Here is a 23,588-nt window from a genome sequence, read left to right as displayed (position 1 = left end):
TTAATTTTTAATTTTACTTACTTTTAAACTTACATGGATTAAAAATACACAGATGGTTTGTTTTGCTTAATATCATTTTTATGAGATTAAATTATGCTATTGTAGTTTTATTTTATTAATTCTCCTTATTAAGTAATAGCTCAATTGTGAATATATCATAATTTAACCATTGGTGAACATTTTAGTTGTATCCAGTTATAGACTTTCCTAAATGGGTCTCTGAATGGGTTTCCTAAAAGGGTCTTTCTAAATGGGTTGCTTCTTAAGGTTTCTGATTTGTACAGAGATAAGCGCCTAAGAGTGGGATGGCCAAAAATAGATGGTCATCTCTCAGCTTGGTAGAACCTTTCCCAGATTTTGAAGTATGAGTTTAATCTCACAGTAAAGCAGTTCTTGAAGTAGGTCGTAGACAGTGCCCAGCATTGCCAATGGCAGATAGGAGTCAACTTATATTTTAAAACATAATGAAGGCATAAGAACTAATGAAGCCCAGGTACTATGATGGGCTTCCACATTCCATACTGCTTGCTCATCTAGGTTGTCTCCCCTTCCTGTGATAATGACTCTCCATTGCTTTGGCAAGTTTTCTGGGTAGGTTGAATCAGATTACAGAATGTGTGCTTATAAACACTGTCTCCCTTCAGGACTTTGACAACTTAGGAGAGGAAAACTAGGAAGTATGCCTTCTCAAACTTACCATGGCCCGGAGAAATAAGCCATGGATAGTACTTGTGAACCTTAGAGAGGACTGCCATGTCGTGGACAGCCAAGAGGGACAAGTGGAGGGTTTTATTTATTGTTTAAATGTGGTGGATTTCAGAGCAATAAACATTTAACTTCTTTAGAAGAGAAACCCGGGTAACTGGAAAAACAACAGTTAATCACCATTTAATAAGAAAGACAGAGATCTCAAGTGCAAAGATTCACTTTATTCAATATCTTCCCCAAATATTAGCATGATAAAAGCCAAGGAAAGGGAGGGAGGAGGGTGAGGTTCGGAGGAGGCTTGGAGCACTGCAACAGTTGTAGCTCGCTTATGGGGAAGTCTCCAAGACCTTCGGAGGGAAGATTGGGTGGAGCTGGGGAGCAGGTGGTGGCACCTCAGGACCTTTGGTTCTAACACTCATTCCTGTTGAAGCTCTTGACAATGGCCTTCGAGTTATGAGTGGCCTCACAGGTATAGACGGTATGCCGTTCATACTCATTCTTGGTCAACGTGAGGGTACTGCTCAGGCTGTAGGTGTTGTCTTTGCTGTCCTGATCAGTCACACTGTTCAGGACGCCATCTTGTTTTTCACTGCCATCAATCTTCCACTTGACACTGATGTCTTTGGGATAGAAGTTGTTCACAAAGCACACGATTGAGGCACCTCCAGTTTCTAACTGCTCCTTGGATGGTGGGAAGATGGATATAGATGGTGCAGCATCAGCCCCTGAGGAAGGAAGCACAGAGAATGGTATGAGGTAACGAGGAAGGTCTCCCTTTCAGTGCATTATGCATGAACAGTTATGTCATAGACAGACACACAGAAAAACACACTTATCCCTACAGATTAGGAACAATGAAGCCAGGACACACATGCATACTGGTTTTGAGTTATTCTCTAGTTCCTAGCTACTTCTTTAGAAAGTAAATTGAGTCTGACCCTTTGAAGCTATTCACAGGCTCCCTTCCATTGTTTTTCTTCCCTGAAGCTACAGTCTTCTTCAGCTGCAATAGTTCCATGCTTCAGACAGAGACACCAGACCAGTTTATCTGACATCTTTGATGTTTGGGAGTCTGAACACATAAACACGTAAGGTAGGAGCAGAGACTGACTTTCATTTTCTCCTGCCTCTTCCAAGAAAACTCTGATATCAGCCTCTGTATGGCTCCCTTTGGTGTGGCCAAGCTAAACCTGCTGTATGGATGGAGCCTTAAGCCAGGGTGGGTGTCCAGAAACATTCTGAACACACCGTGGTCTAATGGTCTGTAACCACACGGGAAAATTTTTAGCCACACCAGAACAGGTCAACTGTAATCTGGGCCACCTGCTGGGGAGGAACTGGCTGACTTCTCTTCTGACCGTAAGCAGCTGCCAGATGGCCTCTCGGAAAGCCCCCTCTGTTGAGATGCCAACCCTTGGGTGACAGAATGGTAGTGAAAATGAAAACTGAGAGTCCTTTACCAAGAAAAACAACAGAACTATGAGCAGCTTTCCCCCCTTTAAATAAATTAATAGTTTTAAAAGGGATTGACATCGTTTTAAAGTAATTAAAAGTGTTTAAGTAACTTAAATGACTCTAAAGTAGCTTCAAGAGCTTTAAAGGGTCCTTAAATAGTTGCCTTTGACTGGGGAAGGGCCAAACACAAAATAATTAATAAACAGCTTTCAAAATTATGGGATTATAGTAGCTGAGTTAAGCATTTTTCTATCATAGAATTAAAGTATTGGGGAAAATGTTTGTGCTAAATTTTTATTAGTCATATTTTTGTACCAAGAAAATTCTCCTACCTGACCAGTTAACATCACATCACAAATTTATCCTATTTTAACTAGTTAATATCACATATAATTTAATGGAATTTCATGAGAGTTTAGTCAAAGTAGATTTACCATCACTTTTGCTGGCTGTAGATTTTACCTCCAAAAGATTATATGCTTTTAATAGAACACTGGATAAAACAGTTTTATGCCTTTTCTAATTCCCTAATAGAAAATTAAAATACGTGAATATAATGATAAATGCATTTTATTTCTGAAATCTCCAATAAGTCACCCTTTCCTTGTTTTCCCCATGTTAGTGTAGTATCTGTCACATCTCTAGTCTCTTTAGATTAGTGGCTCTGTTCCTATCTCTGTGCCTCAGGAAAGTGGGCCACGCGGAGCAAAGGGCGCTACCGCGGGTTAACGTGGCCCTTAGCGGCAGGGCGAACGCCAAACGGCTGGCATGGCCGCGAAGTCACCCAGTTGTAAAGAAGAGGTTGCGGACCATTTCAGCCCATTGCTGGCGGCATAAAAATCCAAGCAAGTAATAACTGGGAAAAATGAAGGGTCAAATCGTATAAAACTGTGGCCATTAAAACGTGTGATTTAAACCCAACTGTATTTCTACTATTATAATAAAAGAGATCATTTAAAATTTACTCCTACAGAGTCTCTCAATTTGACATTTTGTGACAGATTTTAGACTCTAAGAATCACACCTCTTCTGATTATTCAGTAAGCCACCGTTTCTACATGGCAAACAGTCATACTTTCGAACAGTTTGCTGATTTTTATTTCAGGGCGTACTGCTGATTTTTTGTAGTCATAAAAAATTGGGAGACGAAGGAGAGAAAGCAGCCTAAGGCTCGTCTCCCTGGACTCCGCGATCCCACATTTAATGCAAAGCTCAGCACGCTGTTTGTGAAAACTCAGCACGAATCAATCTACTTCTGCTCTCAGAGCTCCAAGCCCCTCTTTCGTCTGCACGGTTTTCCTCCTCTGGGTCATTCAGCTTAACTCAAAAGCTTTGCTCCCACATCCATTTTAGGAGCTGAACCTGACTTTAGCCCTTTTCTATCCCGAAGTTCCTTCATTCCTCATCCCCCAAATCTCCCACTTAAACTTCTAGAAGAGCACACTACCTGCAGTCAGACCTGGATCTCAGTAACTACTCAGTTTATTCTCCGCTCCAATCTCATGGGTGGTGACCATAGTAGTCATTACTTTTTCCTCAGTTAAAGCCTTTACCCCCTAATCTCAATAACTTGATAAACAGAAAATCTGACACTGTATGCCATCTCATCTGATAATGTGCCCTCTCCATTTTCTCAAGATTTTCTGAACTGACTTTAACTCCAACATGAAAACCTATGTCTTACACATAAAAAAAGATGAGAAAAATGTACTTACGTTTTATCTCCAGCTTGGTCCCGGAACCGAACGTGAGCCACAGTGAGGACTCTGACATGCCCCCCTCTACAAAAACCTGCCTCTGAAGCCAGTCCAGCTAGATGGGCCAGATTCAGAGGAAAATCCCAGCTCTTTCTCCTCTAATCCCCTCACAAAGCTGGTCTCAAGTCTAACATGAGTTTTTGCTCGGCTTTCACACTGTCTATTTTCTGGGGAGTCTTCCATCGATGTAAAGATTGCCAGGAATGGCTCGTTTAGCGAAAATGTCACAAATTCACATGACCCAACAGAACCAAAATGTCACAAATAATTGAGCAAAAAAATCTACTTACGTTTAATTTCCAACTTCGTCCCTTGGCCGAACGTGAATCACAGTGTCTCATGTCAAAGCCCCCCCTTTACGAAAACCTGCCTGAAGCCTATCCAATTAGATATGCCAAGTTCAGAGAAAAACTGTTTCTTTCTCATTCCTCCTGCAAATCTTACTTTTCTCCACAAATCTGACACGAGGTCAGTCAGTTTGCTTAGCTTCTACACTAGCTAGATTTTTGGTTTTCTTCTGTTTAACTTTTGGGTTATCAGTAACAGTTCATTTATCCAATATATATATTTGTATATCACAGACTCATACGAAGGACAAAATAGGACCAAAGACCAAAGCTTAACAAGCAGTTGAGCAAAAACGTACTTAGGTTTTATTTCCAGTCTGGTCCCATCACTGAACTTGATTTACAATGACTTACTTTAACTTCTACCTCTATAAAAACCTCCCCTAATTTAGTTACTTTGGTTCAGAAAGCCTAAACACTAGCCACTAGTTCAACCTCCTGTGGAACAGTTTTCCCTCCTTAACACCTGCTCTGAGAATGGAATTTGTTACATCCCTGAAATCCCATTAAGAAAAACACAAAACAAAGAACAAAGTAACATGGTTAGACACAGTGAACAATCAGTTGAGAAGACTACTTACGTTTTATCTCCAGCTTGGTCCCGGATCCAAACGTGTACACACACTGGTTTCCCTTCACTCACCCCCCATACAAAAACTGAGCATGGGCTTCTGCGCCCTGAGCCAGGGTTTGTCTAGAGGGGCTACCCTGCTTCTTTGAACATTTCTGAAACTATCTTAACTTGTCTTAATTGCTACACTGACATTTATTCTCCAGAGAACATGTATAGCCTATTGCCAGCTCGGCTTATGGAGTTAATATCTATCTTTGCCCTGGAGAATGCTGGAATCTGGTTTCAGAGTCAGATTTTATACATCACTTTTAGACATAGAAGCCACAAGACACAGACAGCAGAAGAAAGAGAGTTTGGATTCTACTTACGTCTGAGTTCCAGCTTGGTGCCGCCACCGAACGTCCACCACAGTGGTAGTACTCCATTGTCTGGCTGTACAAAAACCCTCCTCACTGAAGAGGAACAGAGCAGTGGGTCAGCTGCTAAGGCTTAACCCCCTCTCCAAGCATGCGTGGAAGCCCTTGGGTGTCTGACAGAGAAATGCTTATTTTCATAGCTTAGATTTGAATTCTTAGAAGATAATGTATTTTATTATCTATCATCTATCTATCTATCTATCTATCTATCTATCTATCTATCTATCTATCTATCTATCTATCTATCTATCATCTATCTATCTATCTATCTATCATCTATCTATCTATCTATCTATTATCTATCTATCTATCATCTATCTATCTATCTATCATCTATCTATCTATCTATCTATCTATCTATTATCTATCTATCAATCATCTATCTATCTATCAATCATCTATCAATCATCTATCTATCTATCATCTATCTATCTATCTATCTATCTATCTATCTATCTATCTATCATCTATCTATCATCTTACATAGTATATCTTTTTCTTTAGCAGTGGGCTGGAGAGGTGGCTCAGCAGTTGATGGCACTAGCTGCTCTTCCATAGGACATTAGTTCCCAGGACTGCGAGCAGCTCACAACTGCCTGTAACTCTACTACAAGGAATCTGACACTAGCTTCTGGCCTCTGTACTCATAAGTACTTGGTATTCATTCACACATAAATAAAATAACTTTAAAAAGTAGGAAAGCGAACAAATTGGATAGCCAGTTCATTATAACTTTTCCTGGGCTGAATAGGTGGGGGTGGGGACTCTTGCAAATTATAAACTTTATTTGATATTAATTTATAACTCAATAGCATCTCTTAGTTAATAATAACTAAGCCTGTCTTTCTATTTGAACTTCTTTGCTTTCATGCTGTTTCATAGGAGGTACATGAAATTATATCTATATCATCTATATTTATATCTTCTATATCTATATCATCTGTATCTCAAGGTTCATAGCCTTTGAAATTGAGTTATGGATGACATATGAGACAATAGCAACCATCAATAAAGGAGAAAGATAAGTTTTTATTCATGGATTGGTCTGTTGTTACAGGACAGGTGAAGCTCAACTTTCACCAAGATCAACCAAATTCATGACACCTTTGAAATTAGCTAAAGACACTGAAAGCTTGCTTTGAGTTTCAGCTTGATTTACTACAGTCTTGTTTCTCTTGCAACCATTCATTCCCATCTTCTCCCTGCCACCCCAAACTCCTTACAATCCTACCGTGGCCTCCAGCATTTACACGGCATCTCTGCTTCTGAACACCTTGTCCTCCCAAGCAAGGGTAACTCAAAAGTAGCTGTCATTTAAGATTCCACTCAAGGGATTCTTTCTGCCAGTGAGTTGGCTTTATAGATAGGTTGTTAGGCCTGTACAACCATTTGCTCTTAAATATTAAGATGTTTGCTATTTTGTTAGCTAGGTTTTTAGGAACTCTGGTCCAGTATATTTAATTGACAAGTGCTCATCAGACATTTGCAGAACGAATGAAAAAAAAGCCAATAAAAAAAAGCCAATAATATAGATCAATGATAGTAATCTACAATAGACAAAAGGTTAGTACTGACCACTACAACAATCAGCTTTCTTATAGAAATTAGAACTCTAACCAAGATTAGAGAGGTCTATTTGTTTATGTTACTAGGGGTTTTGCTAATCTGGAATGGCAGATTCCATTCTACGTGTGTTGCACCAGAAGATGGAGAAAGAGAAGAATCAAGTTGGAAATAGAAAGAAAAGAGAAATTGTCAATAAAAATTAACTATGTAAAACAGCTGATGATTTCAACAAACACAGATCCTAATGAGAATGAAAAGTAATTTTCTCTGTAGTTATGGAAGCAGTATCAACCAGAAAAGTTGACATTTGTTGAGAACTTATAAAATGAGAGACATCATATTTGGCTCATTATATTTAGATATCCATTAAGACTCTATGAGCTAGACATGAATATTGCATTTCTGTGATATTAAAGAACAAAGCTTAGGCCTAAATCTGCTGTTTATGCACTTATTCACACACATCAGAGTAGATGAGAGGGACAAAATCACCCAATAGGAGCAGCACGCACGTGTGTGAGAGAGAATAGTGGAGCAGGGGGAAGGAAAACCCCTGAGGCCATCCTGGGGGTGGGAATGAGGGCTAAGTGTGCCCAGATGTTTGTAGAGACTGCATTATTTTTTAAAAGATGAAAATAAAATATCCATGAATGGGAGTTTGGATAATCTAATTAATATAGAGGAAAACAAACACTGATCAGTTAATAAAATGAAAATAGATTTCTGGATATTTTCATGAAAATATGGGGCATTGGATACTATGTATTGTCGGACTATAAAACAGATGCTGTACTACCGGCTTCTTCTAGAAGGCTGCACAAGCTGTGCTTAGAGGCTTCCCTTGGGGCAGCTCAGGGGAGGTAAGGACATGTTCTGTCCTCCCGTCTTTACATTGCATATTGGTTGATTGTTCTATTTGTTTATTTTTATAATAGTTCATTTTCTACATCTATTTTATAGTTGTCAGAAACCATTTTAAGTTGCATAGGTGTGCAGAGACTACACCACAAAAAATGTAAATTTTGAGGTTACCTTTTACTTTTTCTTAATTCAAAAAATTTAAAATATCTTTAAACAGAGTTCAAAAATGGCAAAAACTCTCTGGTTCTGCATAGGAGATAATTCTTTTTTCCAAATAGAGAATGAGAACTGTAACACGGGAGTGGACTGCATGAGCTGGCAGCATAAGAGAAACATTTTGGAGTAAATGAGATCTAGTTTGAGCTAGATCACCATGAAGCTGTGTTTGGTGTGGTGGCTGATGGGTATGGGCCTGGGATCTCTACTCTAGAAGTGGGATTCATCATTTGCAGGCAAAAAATGTGTCAGGAGCATTGATGAGGCTCTGCTGGGATCTATGATCCTATAGAGTGTCCATGTTGGGCATTGATTGGTCTATTTAAGAAAGGCTAAGTATCGATAAGATAACCTGTGTGGTTCCTGGAATTAATGCATTAGAGTGATGGGAATAGCATCACCCCTGAGATTTTAATAAACTCATCCTTAATGTTACCTCCCACTTCATCCTCACCAAAGTCAATCCCTCAGAGTTAATTTTCAATCTGTTTGTTGAGAGAAGGGAGTGGGGAAAAGGAAAGAGAGGGAAAGGGAACCAGTAAGCATAAAAACACATCTTTAAATTACTCCAAACACAATTCACAAGCTACATTAGTGACATCCTTAGGTATAACAATTCCAGAAACAAGTTATTTGCTGTGGTTGCCATTATCCAGTAATTTTTCCATCATGAAACACTCTTTTAAGGGAATGCTTTTTCATATTAGTAACAGAGAGGATTATCCTGCATGTCAGAAACAAACAATTTTTGTTCTCTGCAAAGTTTGAAGGATGTTGGCTTCCCTACCTGGCTCTGGAATATTCTTGTCTGAGAGCTGCCTTGAAGTTCCTGGTCCAATACTTTCTTCCCAGTTTATCAGTCACAATAGAGGTCTAGATAGCCAGTTCTTGCTTCAGATGGACTTGTCTTTGGGTAGTAAATTACTCATAAAAGGTGGGCTGGTCCTCTTGGCCAGGAAGGAGGGAGACAGAGGAGGTCACTTGAGGGTGAGGTGCTTCTTTACGCCTGCTTCCTCTTGTCCTGAAGACAGGCATGTGGGCGCAAGTCAAGTCCTTTCCTGCATATGCATGTGTCACAACGTGGCACAAAAGTCTGGTCCCAGGCTGGAAAATGAAGACGTGTCTCTTGTTTTCAGAAGGACATTAGGCTACGACCATTTCACTTCACATGAAAGAGAAAACAGTAAGTGGGTCAGGGTTTACTAACCTCAGAGTGGCTAAGCCACTGAAATTTACATATTGGCTGTGGAGGGTTCCGGCTTACTCTGTAAGTGTGATAAACTGAATTCTGAGCTCTCTGATTTTCCACATGTGTCTGCCACTGACATATTGTGTTTGGCTTTCTTTACCATTCTAGTTTTGCTCCCAAGGTGATGTGACTTGGCATATGTGTGTTATATTTGAATGGCCTTCTTTGGGTAGATCATTGAGGAAGAAGGTGTCAAGCTAGCTGGTTTGAAGATGCTTTGTCTTGTCCATAGACTTGTAAGGTTATTTGTGCTAAGTAGAGGAAGTTAAATACGAAGATCAATCTATAGGGATCTCTATAGTAGTCACTGGATAGAACAAAAATACAACTGCATGCATCCCTAGTGTAAGAGACACTATCTATACATAAGCCTGTTAAGCTATGTAATATGGCCAGGCAGGAATGATAAGGCATGGAGCCTAATTGCATCAAGATGTTCCAGTGAGGGCTGTGGACACCGCCAGAGAAACACTTCTGTTCACATGCGTGCTCTCGGCAGCCAACGGTTGGGTGCATAACTACCGGCAGTGAGGTCTGGGAAGTGAGGGATCTGAAGAAGAGTGAAGAGACTGGCTGAGGTCTACAGACCCACCAGGCTATCACCTCATCTCCCTGCCTTCTGCCTCTGCTCAGTATTCCACTTTCTGCTTTCATACTGCATATCATCTCCCTTATCCCCCCCCCCCACCTCTTCTTTTAAAGCACTTTTATTTACTTCTATGGGTCACGGCCTCTAGGCTCCTGACTCCTATCTAAACTCCCACATACTCATACACAAAAATTAGAAGCTGGGATCTGCTCATGAAAGAGAATGTTTCTTTTCCCCAGTTCCACTTATTTTCCTATCTTATTATATGACTGGGTAAAATCCATAGTGTTTACAGATAATATTTTCATGATTTATTCATCAGTTTGTGGATATCAGGTTAATAGTACTTCTTAGGTTTTGTGTCTAGAACATCAATAAACATGGATGTATATGACTCTCTAGTGGGATATAGTGATAGGATGTCCAGGAGTGATACAAATAGGTCTTATGGTGGTTCTGGGTTTAATCTTTCGAGAAAACTTATGCTTATTTCCCATGGCGGCCACACCGACCCACATTCACACTACCAGTGAATAACGACTCCTCTTTTCCTTCATCCTTGTCAGCATCTGTTGTCACTTCTTTTCTTTAAATTTTAAAAAACTTTTAATTGATTTTTTTCTGTGAATTTCACATCATACACCCCAGTCCCACTAATCTCCCTTTACCCTCATATCTGCCCTTTGCCCTTGTAACCTCACCATCTCCTACACACACACACACACACACACACACACACACACACACACACACACACACACACACGCATGCACGGACGCACACGCACACGCACACGCGCGCGCGCGCTCACACATACACTGCATACAAAGAATAGAAGCATAAGAAAACATATCTTGAAAGCTGTAGTGTGTCACAGTGAGTTCCAAAGTATGTCCCTCTGTCCACACATCTTCATTTGCTTTCCTGACGACAGAAGGTGTCGAGGGAGAGGGGCAGAAGGGAGAGGACATCATCTGTGTACACACATATCACCTTATGGCAGACTTGTCTGCTGAGCGCCCTACCCCCCCGCCCCCCCCCCCCCCCCCAGCAAGGTCAACTCTGCTGTGCTGTCCAGGTGAAGTACAGGGCCCAGACTCCAGAGTGCTGCAGCTGGTAAGGGGCAGGGTTAGCCCTCCAGTGCTCGCGACCTTGTGGCAGCTTTTCAGACTGCTGAGGTGGCGACGGGTGGAAGGGGCATCACCCCTGCAGCTGTGTAAGCACCGCCCCCCCCCCCCCGACCCTCGCAGAATGGTGGAAGAGGCAACTCTCCCATACTCATGCCCCTGGGGCTAGGGCCAGCTCCTCTGTGCTACCTGGGCGAGGTGCAGGGCCTGCCCTCCCAAGTGCTGCCACGGTGAGAGGTGGGGCTATCTCTAGAGAGCAGCAGCCAGTGAGGGGCAGGGACAGTTCTGCACAGCCCCTGGACATTCATGTCGAACAAAGTGGCTGCTCAGACCAGGGTCGTTCCCATGTTCTCTGGAGGTAATGTGAGCCTCAGATATCAACACCAACCTTGCCGCTATGCTGCGCTGTGCAGCCTCAGCCTCAGACCCTCAGCAGAAGCTGAGGCTGGGATCTCACCACAGCCTCACTCACGTCAGGTTGCTGTCAAGCTGCTCCCCTTCTCTTTCTCTCCCCTCATTGTGGTGGCTCCTGATGCAGGCGGGCCCCTACGTGACATTCTCTGCACTGCGTGGCGTGGTGGCAAGTGGTGTTTTTGACCGCCTATGCCATGCACCTGGGGGTCTGTGGATGCCATCGTGGTCTTCTTTCTTCCGGGCTGTGCTGGGTGGTGGTGGGCACCACCTCCTGTGTGTCTATGACCTTCCATTGCTGTAGGGTGACCTGTACCACACAGCACGGCACGGCAGAACTCTGTCTTCTTCCTCCTGCACTGTATTGCCTGGATTTGATTTTATTTTTATATGTCCCGGGCATAAAACAGCTTAGGCATCGAGCCAGACATCAAGCTAGTATGAACCAAGGACTGCCATGGCGTCTGCTCTGCCCCTGACGGAAGAACACCACCACCACCACCAAGCTGTCCCTTTGCCCCTTGCCAGAGGTTATCAGTTGTCTTCTTAGTGATAGCCATACTGAGTGAGATATATACTATTATTTTAGTTTTTATTTGTAATTCTCTGATGATTAAATATTTTTGGCCATCTATATTTCTTTATTCAGTCCAGTTTTTTTCATTGGAAGTTTTATAATTTTGATGTTTAATTTTTGCAGTTCTTTATATATTCTAGGAGCCAATCCCTTGTTAAAGTACAATTGCCATTTTTTTTCATTCTGTAGATGGGCTATCATTATGTCGCGATAGTTTCTTTTACTGTGCAGAAGACATTTAGTTTTATGAAATCTCACTTGTCAGTTCTTGAGATTATTTCCGGTGTTATGAAGGTTCTGTTCAGAAAGTTCTTGCCTGTCCTTACACTTCAAAGTTTTTTCCTGTGTTGTTTCAGCTTTTCAGGTTTTAAATCAGAGCCTTTGATTTTGAATTAATTTTTGTGCAGGGTGACAGATATGGATCAAATGTAGTCCTTGTGGATGTCCAATTTGCAACTTGTTTTTATTTCCTAATGCACGTTTATGTTTTTGGCACATTTGTCAGACAGATCTGTCCACAGAAGTGCAGGTTATGGGACCTCTTACAGTTCTTTAGTCTATATGTCTGTGGTTGTGGACACATTTTGCCTACTTTGTTGTTACGCCTCTGTGGGAGAGCATGAGGTCTGGTGATGTGATGTCTCTGCAGGGTTTGTCTTGTTTGGTCTATTCATGGTCTTTTGTATTTCCAAATAAACTTACTATTATTTGTCTAGTTCTGTAAAGAATGTCACTAGCACCGTGATGATGATAGCACTAAATCTGTAGATTGTGTTCATTAGTACAACATCTCACACAACATTTCTGCCAATCCAGGACATAGATTCCTGTCATGAAGTCCATTCTTTCCTGTGCCCTTGAGATGGCAGGAGTCATTCTTCCTTCTCTGTGAAGTATTTTAGAAACAATCTTCCGTAGTGTTGTCTTGACAGCCATGACCTCACTTGTAGATTGCTTGTCACGCGGGTAACTTTGTTATCAATTTAAAAAGAATGACAATGGTGGATGTATTAATCTTGGTTAGATGATATTTACTTTCTGGATGGAAGCGTCTCATTTCATGCTTTCTTAGCTTTTAGGATTGCAGACGAGAGGTTTTATGTATTCTGGCCTTTGTGTCCTGTGGATGAGTTGGTGTTTCCCCCTACAGTTACTAATATTTGTTCTCTGCTTAACATTTTTTAACTTTCTGATTATAAAATGGAGTGAAGAGGATTTTCTCTTGTGAAATCTGTTTAGAGTTCTGAATTCCTTTTTTTTTTTAAACTTAAATGTCTCTTTTTCTAGACTTTGGAAAAAGGAAAGATAGGGAAAAAGACAACAATACTGAAAGTGTTTATAACCAAAAATTAGAAGAGGAGAAGGTAAAACTTAAGAAAAATATAAAACAATTGGAGGTATCGAATATTTGTGTGTGTGTGTGTGTGTAAGAAAAAATGAAGTTTACAGGAGTTTTCTTGTTTACAGGAGTAAACAAGGAAAAAAAATGAAACTAAGGAAAACCTGCTCTAAACTGTAAAAATGCATGAACAAAATTAGATGGCTGTATGAAGAAAGATAAATATATATATATATATATATATATATATATATATATATATATATATATACCAAATACATACAGTAAAATACAGTAAAAATTCTGCTGAGTAGCGTGGGGGAAGAAAGAACCTCACAGAAGGAACACTAGAGAGGAAGGCTTGAGACTGTAGGGAACAGCTTTTTCAAAAAAAAGCATACTCATGGAGGAAGAGGGTCAGGGGAACTTGTGGGTTTCTTCTTCCGCTTTTGGCTTCTGTTTTGCTGAGTCTGCACTGTCTGGTTACTATCAGAGGGCTTTCCTTGTTGCTAACTAGTGGCCTCTGCTGGTCACACTGAGCTTTGCAGCCTGTCTTTCACCCACGTGCTGTTTTTATCCAAGGCTGATCCCGATGCCAGAGGTCTGTGCATCTGTATTTTAGGAGGTGAGAGCTGTGTGCCTGTCTCGAGGGCGGGGCTGCTCTGCTTTGGTTAGCTTTTCTTTCAGGAGTAGCGTTTTGCTCTCCTTTCCCCTCTAAGGAAGTGTATGTCGGAGGCAGCATTTAGCTGATGTCTCTGTCATATATCCCTTCTGTCCCCCTTTCAAGTATTCTTTCACTTTTAAAATGAACTTCTGAAACTCTTCCTCTATTTCTTTCCTTGGGAAAAAGTCCATTTTGTCTCCTGACTCACCTTTCTCAACTCACATAGAGTTTAGTCTTCTATTTTATCCATGTCAATTAAAGTCCCCATCTCCCCTGCAACTCCCTCCCCAAGAACCTGCACTTTACAGTGACCACTCTACAAAGACTGAATCACTGACACTATTACTGATGCCATGTTGTATTTGCAGACAGGAGCCTGGCATGGCTGTCCTCTGATTGGCTTTACCAGCAGCCGACTGAGGCAGATACAGATACTTACAGCCAACCATTGGACTGAGGTTGGGGACTCCTATGGAAGAGTTAGGGGAAGGGGAAGTTAGTAAAGGGTGGCAACCCCCATAGGAAGACTGGGTTAGCTGTCAACTAACCAGGGAGGGGGCAACATTTGGGATGTAAATAGCGACAACAACAAGGACAATAAAGAACTTTGCTAACTGTGGAGAGGCAGAAACGATGCAGGTCCAGAGACAATACCTTTAGCTCCCTAAGTGGCCAGGTACTGCTACTTGAGGCTATTCACTGCCCTCTGTTTGTGACCTAGCATCTTTGTGATTATTAGGTAAATCCTTTGGAATATATGAACAGATCCCAGCTCATCCACCAACTTGAACTATTGGATGAACAGCATCCTCATGGCCAACGCTGTGAAGGTCAGATAGCATCTGAGGCCCGCAGCAGAGGTTTCCCACGTTGCTTTAACCTGCACTCTTGTGCCCATCAATGCATTTGAAAAGTACCTCATGGTCTCCTTTTTTCTGTTACTATAAAGCCTCTGAAATTTTTACCTTGTTGGAATTTAATTCCAAACCCCAGGAATCTTGGAAGGGGCAATGGTTGGGAGAAAGGAAAAACTGTTTAGGACAAATTTTGTCGGTAGTAGGAATGTAGTGAAGAAAAATGGGAAGGGGTGGGGGTGGGGAGATGATCAACCAACGCTGAGGGTGTATGAAAAGGCTACAAGGAAACATACTACTTTACAAGCTAATTAACATGCAATTAATAAAAAGGAGTTCGTGTGAGGTACCCTGCACGGGATGATAAAGCTGCTCCCAGAAGCCATAGGTTGTTAAATGAAAATCCCAGTGCCAAGGGTGAGATACCATGCTGTATGTTGGTCATTGAGGTCCTTAAGGTCCCTCAAACAATACAGGCAATTGGCATAGCTAATTTCTAGATGCTAAGACCGTGCTGCTGAATGCACTATGCTCTTTGGTTATAGGGCATGGAAAAATCAAGCTGCAACTGTTTGGAGGCTTCCTTTCAGCTGGGTAGATCCCATAGTACAGCCTTCTGGGTGAGCGAACTTGTCAGCAGTTGTATTCAGCTGGAGACCCTGTGCCCTATCTCATCTACCCCGTGGCAGGTGATCTATGACCACCGGAACAATAGTGGTATGGCTAGTATGGGGGTAACCAACCATTTTCTGTTGGGTTTGAGGTCCACTCCACAGAGTTCACTCCGGCTACTGTAAACCTGATTAAAGGTCCATGGTGGTGTGGTCATGGGCCTTAGTGGAAAACTTACTGCTGTTGTTTCACTAAATGGACATTGAATGACCTTGTATAAATAGGTTGAAATCTATAGATCAAACTCCCCTTGTGTGTGTGTGTGTGTGTGTGTTAACTGCAGAGACTCATAACTGGTCAAAGCACTGAAACTAAGGGGAGCTTGAGTGCTCAGTCATCAATGGGTCATTTATGTCATCACCATACAGGGCTCAGGGAACACCTCGGAAGATGGAGTAGAAAGAATGTAGAGTTGGAGGAGGCAAAGGGGTTTTGTGGCCCATCCTAGGGAACTAGACATGGCTGCTTCACTTACGAACTCACAGCATCTTGATCACCTGCCCACAACCAGATCTGGCCTGTCAACATTCCATCATGGACAGAGAGGGGCTTATGCAGTTCTTCTCTTCCTTTATGATTTATAGTCAGTTAAGGATTTCTAGCTAGGTTAGTTGGGGCTTATAAGGCCCCCACCCTTTCCTAAAGAGTTTTTGGCTGTTAATAGTTACTAGGGGAGGGGACAGACGTTTCTTTAGTGATATAGTCACTGCTAAGATGCTCATGCTTTGTAACATAACCCCTAACCCGAGTTTATGTAAGTTACTTCAGCTAAACTCAATGGCCTATTTGAGTGTGTGGGGTTGTGGGACGATAGCTCAGTGGTCAAGAACACTTGCTGCTCTTGCAGAGGACCTGAGTTTGATTCCCAGCATCCACAGCAGGCAGTTCATAACTGTTCATAACTCCAGGTCCAGGAGATTGGATACATTCTTATGGTCCATACACAGACACATACTCACAAACATAAATAAAAATAAACCTTAAAAATGGACACAAAGCCAGCAGGTGGAATAATTGGGAAGGAGTGTGAGGGAGATAAGAGAAGATAATCGGTGTTGAATATGATTAAAATACAGAATATATGTGTATTTCATACACACATGTCAAAGGGATGTGTATGGGGGTTGCAGAGGGCAGTTGGGTGGTGGAGATGAGTAAAAGTCATATTAGGAGGCCCATTACTCATAGGATCACTGAGGCAGGAGCTATGCATTCTTAACACATTGTTAAATCACTGTGAATGACAACTTTATTGTAGACATGCCTCTAAATGTTAATTTTCCTGATAGCTTGGATGATTTGGATAGTAAATTAAGAACTGCTCCATCCTATGGAGCTATGTGTGGCCTTGAGTGAAGGAACATCAGTCCACATCGGGCAGGTGCAGCCCTCCATGCTTGGTGCAAATACTGTTTTTCCTTGGTGTGATGTACTGCTGTGTGCACATACCCGGGACACACCCCCACTCTGGCTATGTAAGAGCTCTGCTTAGTTCACGCTGCAAGTTAACCTTGAGATACCAGCTAGATGGTGCCCTCTGGTGGTGACACTGTTGCAATAAAAGACCCTGCCTATTGTTTCTTTCCTCTCTCCCCCCTCTCTCTTTCTCTCTCTCTCTCCCTCTCTCTTTTTCTTTTTTCTTTTTTTAAATAATTAGTAGAGTGTTTTGAGGCAGTATCAGGAGGAAAGGAAGGATACAGGGGCAATGCAGGCAGTGTCAGTGGTGAAGGAAGTGCCCCTGGTGACATTGGCAGTGACATCAAAAGGCTGTGGCAGAGACCATGAGGAGCAGAGGCAATAAATAGAGACAATGAGGGTTGTCAAGAGCTGAAGACAAGGAACTTCTGGCCCTGGTACTGGGAGAGTTCTAAGGAACTGTGGAAGGGCCAAGGTCTCAGACACCCCAGGTTGAGGAGCTGCAATACTTGTCCCTGCAGGAATGAGGGTCCCAAGAGGAATCTTAGGCCTGTGAGCGGCAAGCGCTCAGTGCTGAGGATCAAGAGAGTTGTCAAGTGCTAGGACTGCTGGTGCTTAAAGCTCAGAGCAATAGTCCATCTCTTTGACCTTTTAAAGGGGTGTATGTATAGTGTGTGTGTGTGTGTGTGTACATGTGATCACAGTGCTTGAGGAGGCCAGAAGAGAGGTTCAGATCCCTTGGAGACGAAGTTACAGCCTGTGTGATTTGGGTGTGAGGGCACATCTTAACTACTGAGCCACCTCTCCCTATCCATCCCATTAGATTTCAAAACCTGAAGCACTAGGCCTCTAGCTCTTGGGGCTTGAAGCTGTAAAGCCTCTGGGCCTTCCGCCAAGCTCAGGCTTTGGAACTCCAAGGAGAGCTTTACTCCCTGTCTAGGCAAGACAGAAGAGCCATGGCAAGGCAATTGCTAACAGTCAAGGGTGGGAAAATGTTAATTTGTAAGATTGAAGTTAATTATACAATTTGTTTGTATCTCTGAGTTGTAGAAACATGGTTTAGATACCAAAAATGAAAGCAACAAAAAGGAAATGATCTCACAGTGCCACCAGTTAATTACTTGAGCACATCAGGGTGCAGAAGCTGTGTCAGCAGATGGCAGTATTGTATAAGCGGTGAGCCTACAGAGGGCCAGTCATGGGTCACTGAGCTGGCCTGCAAACAAAACCAGTGATGAGTCTGGTCAGGTCTCCACCTCTATAATGGAATCAGACTGTTTTCAGAAAATACCCCCCCTTCTCTCCCCCAGTCTCTCCCTCTTTCTGTCTCTCTGTCTCTCTCTCTCTCTGTCTCTCTCTCTCTCTGTCTCTCTCTCTCTCTGTCTCTCTCTCTCTCTGTCTCTCTCTCTCTCTCTCTCTCTCTCTCTCTCTCTCTCTCTCTCTCTCTCACACACACACACACACACACACACACACACACACACACACACACACACGAATAAGTATCTATGTAGATATATAGGTACATTACATGCTTCCTTCCTAACTGAATGTTTTTTTCTTCTCAGACTATTTCTAATATGTAGGGATGGGTGTGGCACAGGAAACAGTGACAAGGAAATGATCTCACAGTGCTCCCAGTTTATCACCTGAGCAGGTCAGGGTGCAGACTTGTCAGCAGATGGCAGTGCTGTGTAAGCAATAAGCTTACAGAGGCCCAGTCATGGGTCACAGAGCTGGTATTCAAACAAAAGCAGAGATCTGAATCTGGTCAGGTCCCTACCCCCATAATGGGATCAGACTGTTGTTTTTCAGAAAATCTGTCTCTCTCCCCTTCCCCTATTTCTCTGTCACACATGAATGACTACCTTCCCCACGCCCCATATACGCTTTCCACCTATCAGAACACTGTGTGGCTTTTCTTTTTTGACTTTTCAGACTTTATTTCTTTATTGTATGGATAGTTTTGGCACAGAGAAACGACAATAAAAGCCACAGTCAACAGGGTTAGTTATCAGGCTTTTAATTATATCAGTAAACTTGAACATAAATTTCTGAGGAACCGCCAGACTGATTTCCTTTTTTTTTTTTTTGGTTTTTCTGGATTTGGTTTTTTCGAGACAGAGTTTCTCTGTGTAGCCCTGGCTGTCCTGGAACTCACTCTGTAGACCAGGCTGGCCTCGAACTCAGAAATCTGCCTGCCTCTGCCTCCCAGAGTGCTGGGATTACAGGCATGCGCCACCACCGCCCGGCTGCCAGACTGATTTCCAAAGTGGTTGCACCATCTTGCAATCCCACCAGCAGTGGAGGAGTGTTCCTTTTTCTCCACATCTTCGCCAACACCTGCTGTCTCCTGAGTTTTGACCTTAGCCATTCTGACTGGTGTGAGGTGAAATTTCAGGGTTGTTTTGATTTGCATTTCCCTAATGATTAATGATGTTGAACATTTCTTAAGGTGCTTCTCAGCCCTCTGAAGTTCTTCATGTGAAAATTCTTTGTTTAGCTCTGCACCCCACTTTTTAATGGGGTTATTTGGTTCTCTTGGTTCTACCTTCTTGAGGTCTTTGTATATATTAGATAGTAGCCCTCTGTCGGATTTCGGGTTGGTGAAGATCTTTTCCCAATATGTTGGTTGCTGTTTTGTCCTTTTGACAGTGTCCTTGGCTTTACAGAAACTTTGTAGTTTTATGAAGTCCCATCTGTCTATTCTTGATCTTAGCGCATAAGCTATTGGTGTTCTATTCAGGAACTTTTCCCCTGTGCCCATGTCATCAAGGGTCTCCCCAGTTTCTTTTCTATTAGTTTCAGTGTGTCAGGTTTTATGTGGAGGTCCTTGATCCATTTGGAGTTGAGCTTAGTACAAGGAGATAAGAATGGATCGATTCGCATTCTTCTGCATGCTGACCTCCAGTTAAACCAGCACCATTTGTTGAAAAGGCTATTTTTTTTCCACTGGATGCTTTCAGCTCCTTTGTCGAAGATCAAGTGGCCATAGGTGTGTGGGTTCATTTCTGGGTCTTCAATCCTATTCCATTGATCCACTTGCCTGACATTGTACCAATACCATGCAGTTTTTATCACTATTGCTCTGGAGTAAAGTCTGAGGTCTGGGATACTGAATCCCCCAGGAGTTCTTTTACTGTTGAGAATAGTTTTAGCTATCCTGGGTTTTTTGTTATTCCAGATGAATTTGAGAATTGCTCTTTCTAGCTCTATGAAGAACTGAGTTGGGATTTTGATGAGGATTGCATTGAATCTGTAGATTGCCTTTGCCAAGATGACCATTTTAACTATCTTAATCCTGCCAATCCACGAGCTTCGCGGGTCGGCTGCCAGGGTGCAGCGCAGCTGGGGAGCGGCGGGCGCTGTGCCCACTCTGCCGCCGAGGGATCCCAACTGGAGTGCTGATGCCAGGCATCTGAGACAGTGGGGTCGTGAGGCAGGCTCAGTCCTGCTCTCACTACATCAGGAGGAACAAGAGAATGTCAACCCCGAAAAAGTGGCACCAGCCCAGCAGCTGCGGGCACAGGCAGTGCCAAAGGCCGAGAACATGCGGGGACCCGTGCCACAGCAGAGGCTCAACATCAAATTTCATTACATTCAAATACCTATTTCATACAACCTACGTTCAAAACAGCCACATAAGTGAGATGATTTATCATCAACGAAGCATCACCCATTGTTGATTCGTTAAGGAGAATTATTTATTTTCTTTCTTCTTCTTTTTTTTTTTAAGATTTCCAAATCAATTTATTCTTAGTATCCTGACAGTTACCAGCACCAATGTTAACAAACCAATTAAAATTATCCAAATATCTGAGATAGACACACGTACAAAAGATACACAAATTAAAACCATTTAAAAAACAATGGATACTGTAATTTGTCTGTCGCTATACCATCTACATTCAGAAATGATTGTGCAATTAAAACCCGAGATAAAAACTGTACAGCATGAACTCGGAGCGACTCCCATTTCAAACAAAGGCGGGCAATCTTTCACTCTCACACATTTAGTATCTCCGGTGGGTTGAGAAGAGATATTTTGAATGCTTGTACTTTTCCCGTGTTGACTGTCAGGCATGCTGTGGCGCTTTGAGGTAGGTCCACGGGACAAGGCTTAGGACTTTCTAGGGTATATCCAGTTGCATCAGTGACTCAGCCCAACGTTGCCCCCGACTGTGTAGAGAGCTAAGTGAAAGGCAGCTCCAGCAATCAGGGAAGGCAGATACTTGACGTAGGGGTCAGCGTCTATCAAACTTAAATCTCCCCAAAATATGGCTACGCTTTCAACCTCGCAGTTTGCAGGCTGCAGGTGCAGGAAGTACTGGGTAAGGAACCGATTCACTGTTGGTGCCGCCAAGTCAAAAGCAAGGACTTTCAATACTAGGTGCTCCATTCTCAGAACCTGCGTCTTGGAATAGGTATCATCTGTAATAGACACAGACTCTGCTTCTTCTAAGGGGGTATATTTCTTCAAACTTCGAAGCTAGCAGTAAAGCAGCTGTGTCACACGCTGAAGCTTTCCTCTTAAACACAGACATGTCAGTGTAGTTCACAGCCAAATGCAGGGTCTCATTCTGTAGTATACATTCTCACACTTCAACTAGCCAGTCCACAAGGATGGCCCACAAACTGTTAGTGATGTCGGGCTGCCTCTTCATATAACCCACTTTAGGTTTACATTTAACCTGCATTTCCCTAAGGTATGTGTGAATATCTTCTTGAGAGCCAGGCACTTCATTAACATTCACTGGCTTTATGGACATATCCATGGCCTGTGGTGATTCAAAACCGCCACCCATTGGATAATCAAGAGGTGTCAGTGTTTTTCGTTTTTGTTTTTTTTGTTTTTTGTTTTTTGTTTTTTTTTTTTTTGTTTTTTTTACTCCTGGTAAAGAGACAGCTGCCCCAAAAGCCAGGGCGTCTTCACACTGCTTCTCTAAGCTCAGCTGGCCTCTTCCGAGTCTCTTCTGCTTCATTCACTTGCATGGGGAAGGCAGGCTGTTTACTGACTGCTTTCCAAGAAGGAACCGCAGAGACGTGTACCTTGTTTTTTGGACGGTCCATAACTCAGGCACTTGATTGTGCACCTTTTGTGTGTGACATTACACAACTCCTTAACTTCCCCAAACCTTAATTTCCTACCAAGGAATTTGCCTTGGTTGCAAAGCTTAAAGGGGTACCTCCAAAATTCATAATTCAGATGTATTATATTTAATATAACATTAAATGATCAATGGTAAGCAACAGCATTTTGCTTTGTGAATAAGGAAATGTTGGTAAGGAATTTTATGGTGTACAATATAGTATTTGAAAGGTTAGGCCAATTCTCTGCATGTTCATGTCATGTTCCGGCCACTAGGTGTAGGTAGTGGATAGGCTGAGAGAAGCATCAGAACCACAATTAAAAAGTCCATGACCACTGCATGCTGTAAAGTGCAGAGTGGCTTGTGTCAGCTGGTGGACTACAGCTAGAGTTTAAGATCTTGGCTCTTACTGTGGCGCAGACCAAAATAAGAACAATTTTTGGACATTGGAGTTTATTGTAATAAGGCTGTACTTCAATGTGCCTCACATCACCAAAGGATTTTACCTTCATAGTAGCTAAGCTAAGAGTTGACAGTTCTGCTGCGTCAAGGAATGAATTGTAGGCACAATTATTTGGATACAGATTTCCTGCTGTGGTTAAAGCTATTTGACTTGAGAGATTGTCATCATTCTCAGGCCACAGGGAACAGGTTACATTCATTTAAGAAATGGTGTGTGTATTAAGATGGTCTAGCCATGAAGTCCTTCACTAACTGTTTCAATGAACAACGGTTCTGCTTGGAGGGTGGCACAGACATTAGGTGAGGGTAAGATTCTGGTTCATTAGCTGTGACGATTTTGTTCATCTCAGAAAAAGAGTAACTTATAAGGTCATCTTCATCAAAATTGATACAATAATTACAAATATTAAGCAAAAAATTTAGTCTCACTCTTTGTTGTTCTCTTACAAGTCACCCCCCAAATTAATTTTCTAAGTTTCTTTTGGCTGTATAAATAATTTTGAAATATGTAAGCTGTTCTGAAAACCATAGTATAGTGTAAAAACATCAGATAAACAATCCTACTAATAGAGAGGCTGAGATAGGAGAAGCATCATTTCAAGACCATTATGTGGTACACAGCAAGACACTGTTATGACACAGCAAGACACAGTTATGTACAAACAAGCAGAAAGAGTATATGGATTGTGATATTAGACCTATTTCTAATTACCAAATTAGAGAGACCATTGGATAACAGCCAACAAATTTCTAATTCTTGACATTTTTAATTTCAATCTATTAGCATATGTTGGTAATATTAATTTTCTTATTAAGAAATATTAAGGGGAAGTGATTGTTACTTTCTGTTATTTTTGTTGTTAGAGATGGAATTATGTTTGTGTGGGTTTGTTGAAAGATTACTTTCTTGCTTTCTTGTGTTGCTGTTTTCCTTCTATTATACTTTGTAGGGCTGGATTTGCAGATAGACATTGTGTAAATTTGGTTTTGTCATGGAATGTCTTGTTTGGGCCATCTATGGTAATTGAGAGTTTTGCTGGGTATAGTAGCCTGGGCTGGCATTTGTGTCTCTTAGGGTCTGTATGAGATCTGCCCAGGATCTTCTAGGTTTCATGGTCTCTGGTGAGCAGTCTGGTGTAATTCTGATAGGTCTGCCTTTATAAGTTACTTGACCTTTTCCCCTTACTGCTTTTATTATTCTTTCTTTGTTTAGTGCGTTTGGTGTCTTGATTATTAAG

At 42.0% G+C, this 23,588-nt stretch overlaps 1 non-coding gene, 1 pseudogene and 1 gene segment (V, D, J or C); all 3 read right to left on the bottom strand.

Moving 5' to 3' along the window:
- Positions 1 to 909: 909 nt before the first annotated feature.
- The window catches only part of LOC127677136 (Ig kappa chain V-III region MOPC 321-like), a 198,845-nt gene continuing 176,166 nt past the window's right edge, over positions 910 to 23,588 (bottom strand). Inside the window, 2 exon segments of the V gene segment in view lie at positions 910 to 1,433; positions 4,849 to 4,886. Of these exon segments, the coding sequence occupies positions 1,117 to 1,433; positions 4,849 to 4,886 (355 nt within the window).
- Positions 11,663 to 11,809, bottom strand: LOC127679534 (small nucleolar RNA SNORA48). Its single transcript, XR_007976834.1, has one exon. It is a non-coding gene; the product is annotated as a small nucleolar RNA SNORA48 (small nucleolar RNA).
- LOC127677209 (cyclin-A2-like) lies at positions 20,804 to 21,868 on the bottom strand (annotated as a pseudogene).

This window comes from Apodemus sylvaticus, chromosome 2, assembly GCF_947179515.1.
Source record: "Apodemus sylvaticus chromosome 2, mApoSyl1.1, whole genome shotgun sequence".
NCBI classification, from domain to species: domain Eukaryota; kingdom Metazoa; phylum Chordata; class Mammalia; order Rodentia; family Muridae; genus Apodemus; species Apodemus sylvaticus.
The sequence above is the reverse complement of the archived record's forward strand: the minus strand, read 5'-3'. Positions and strand labels throughout refer to the sequence as shown.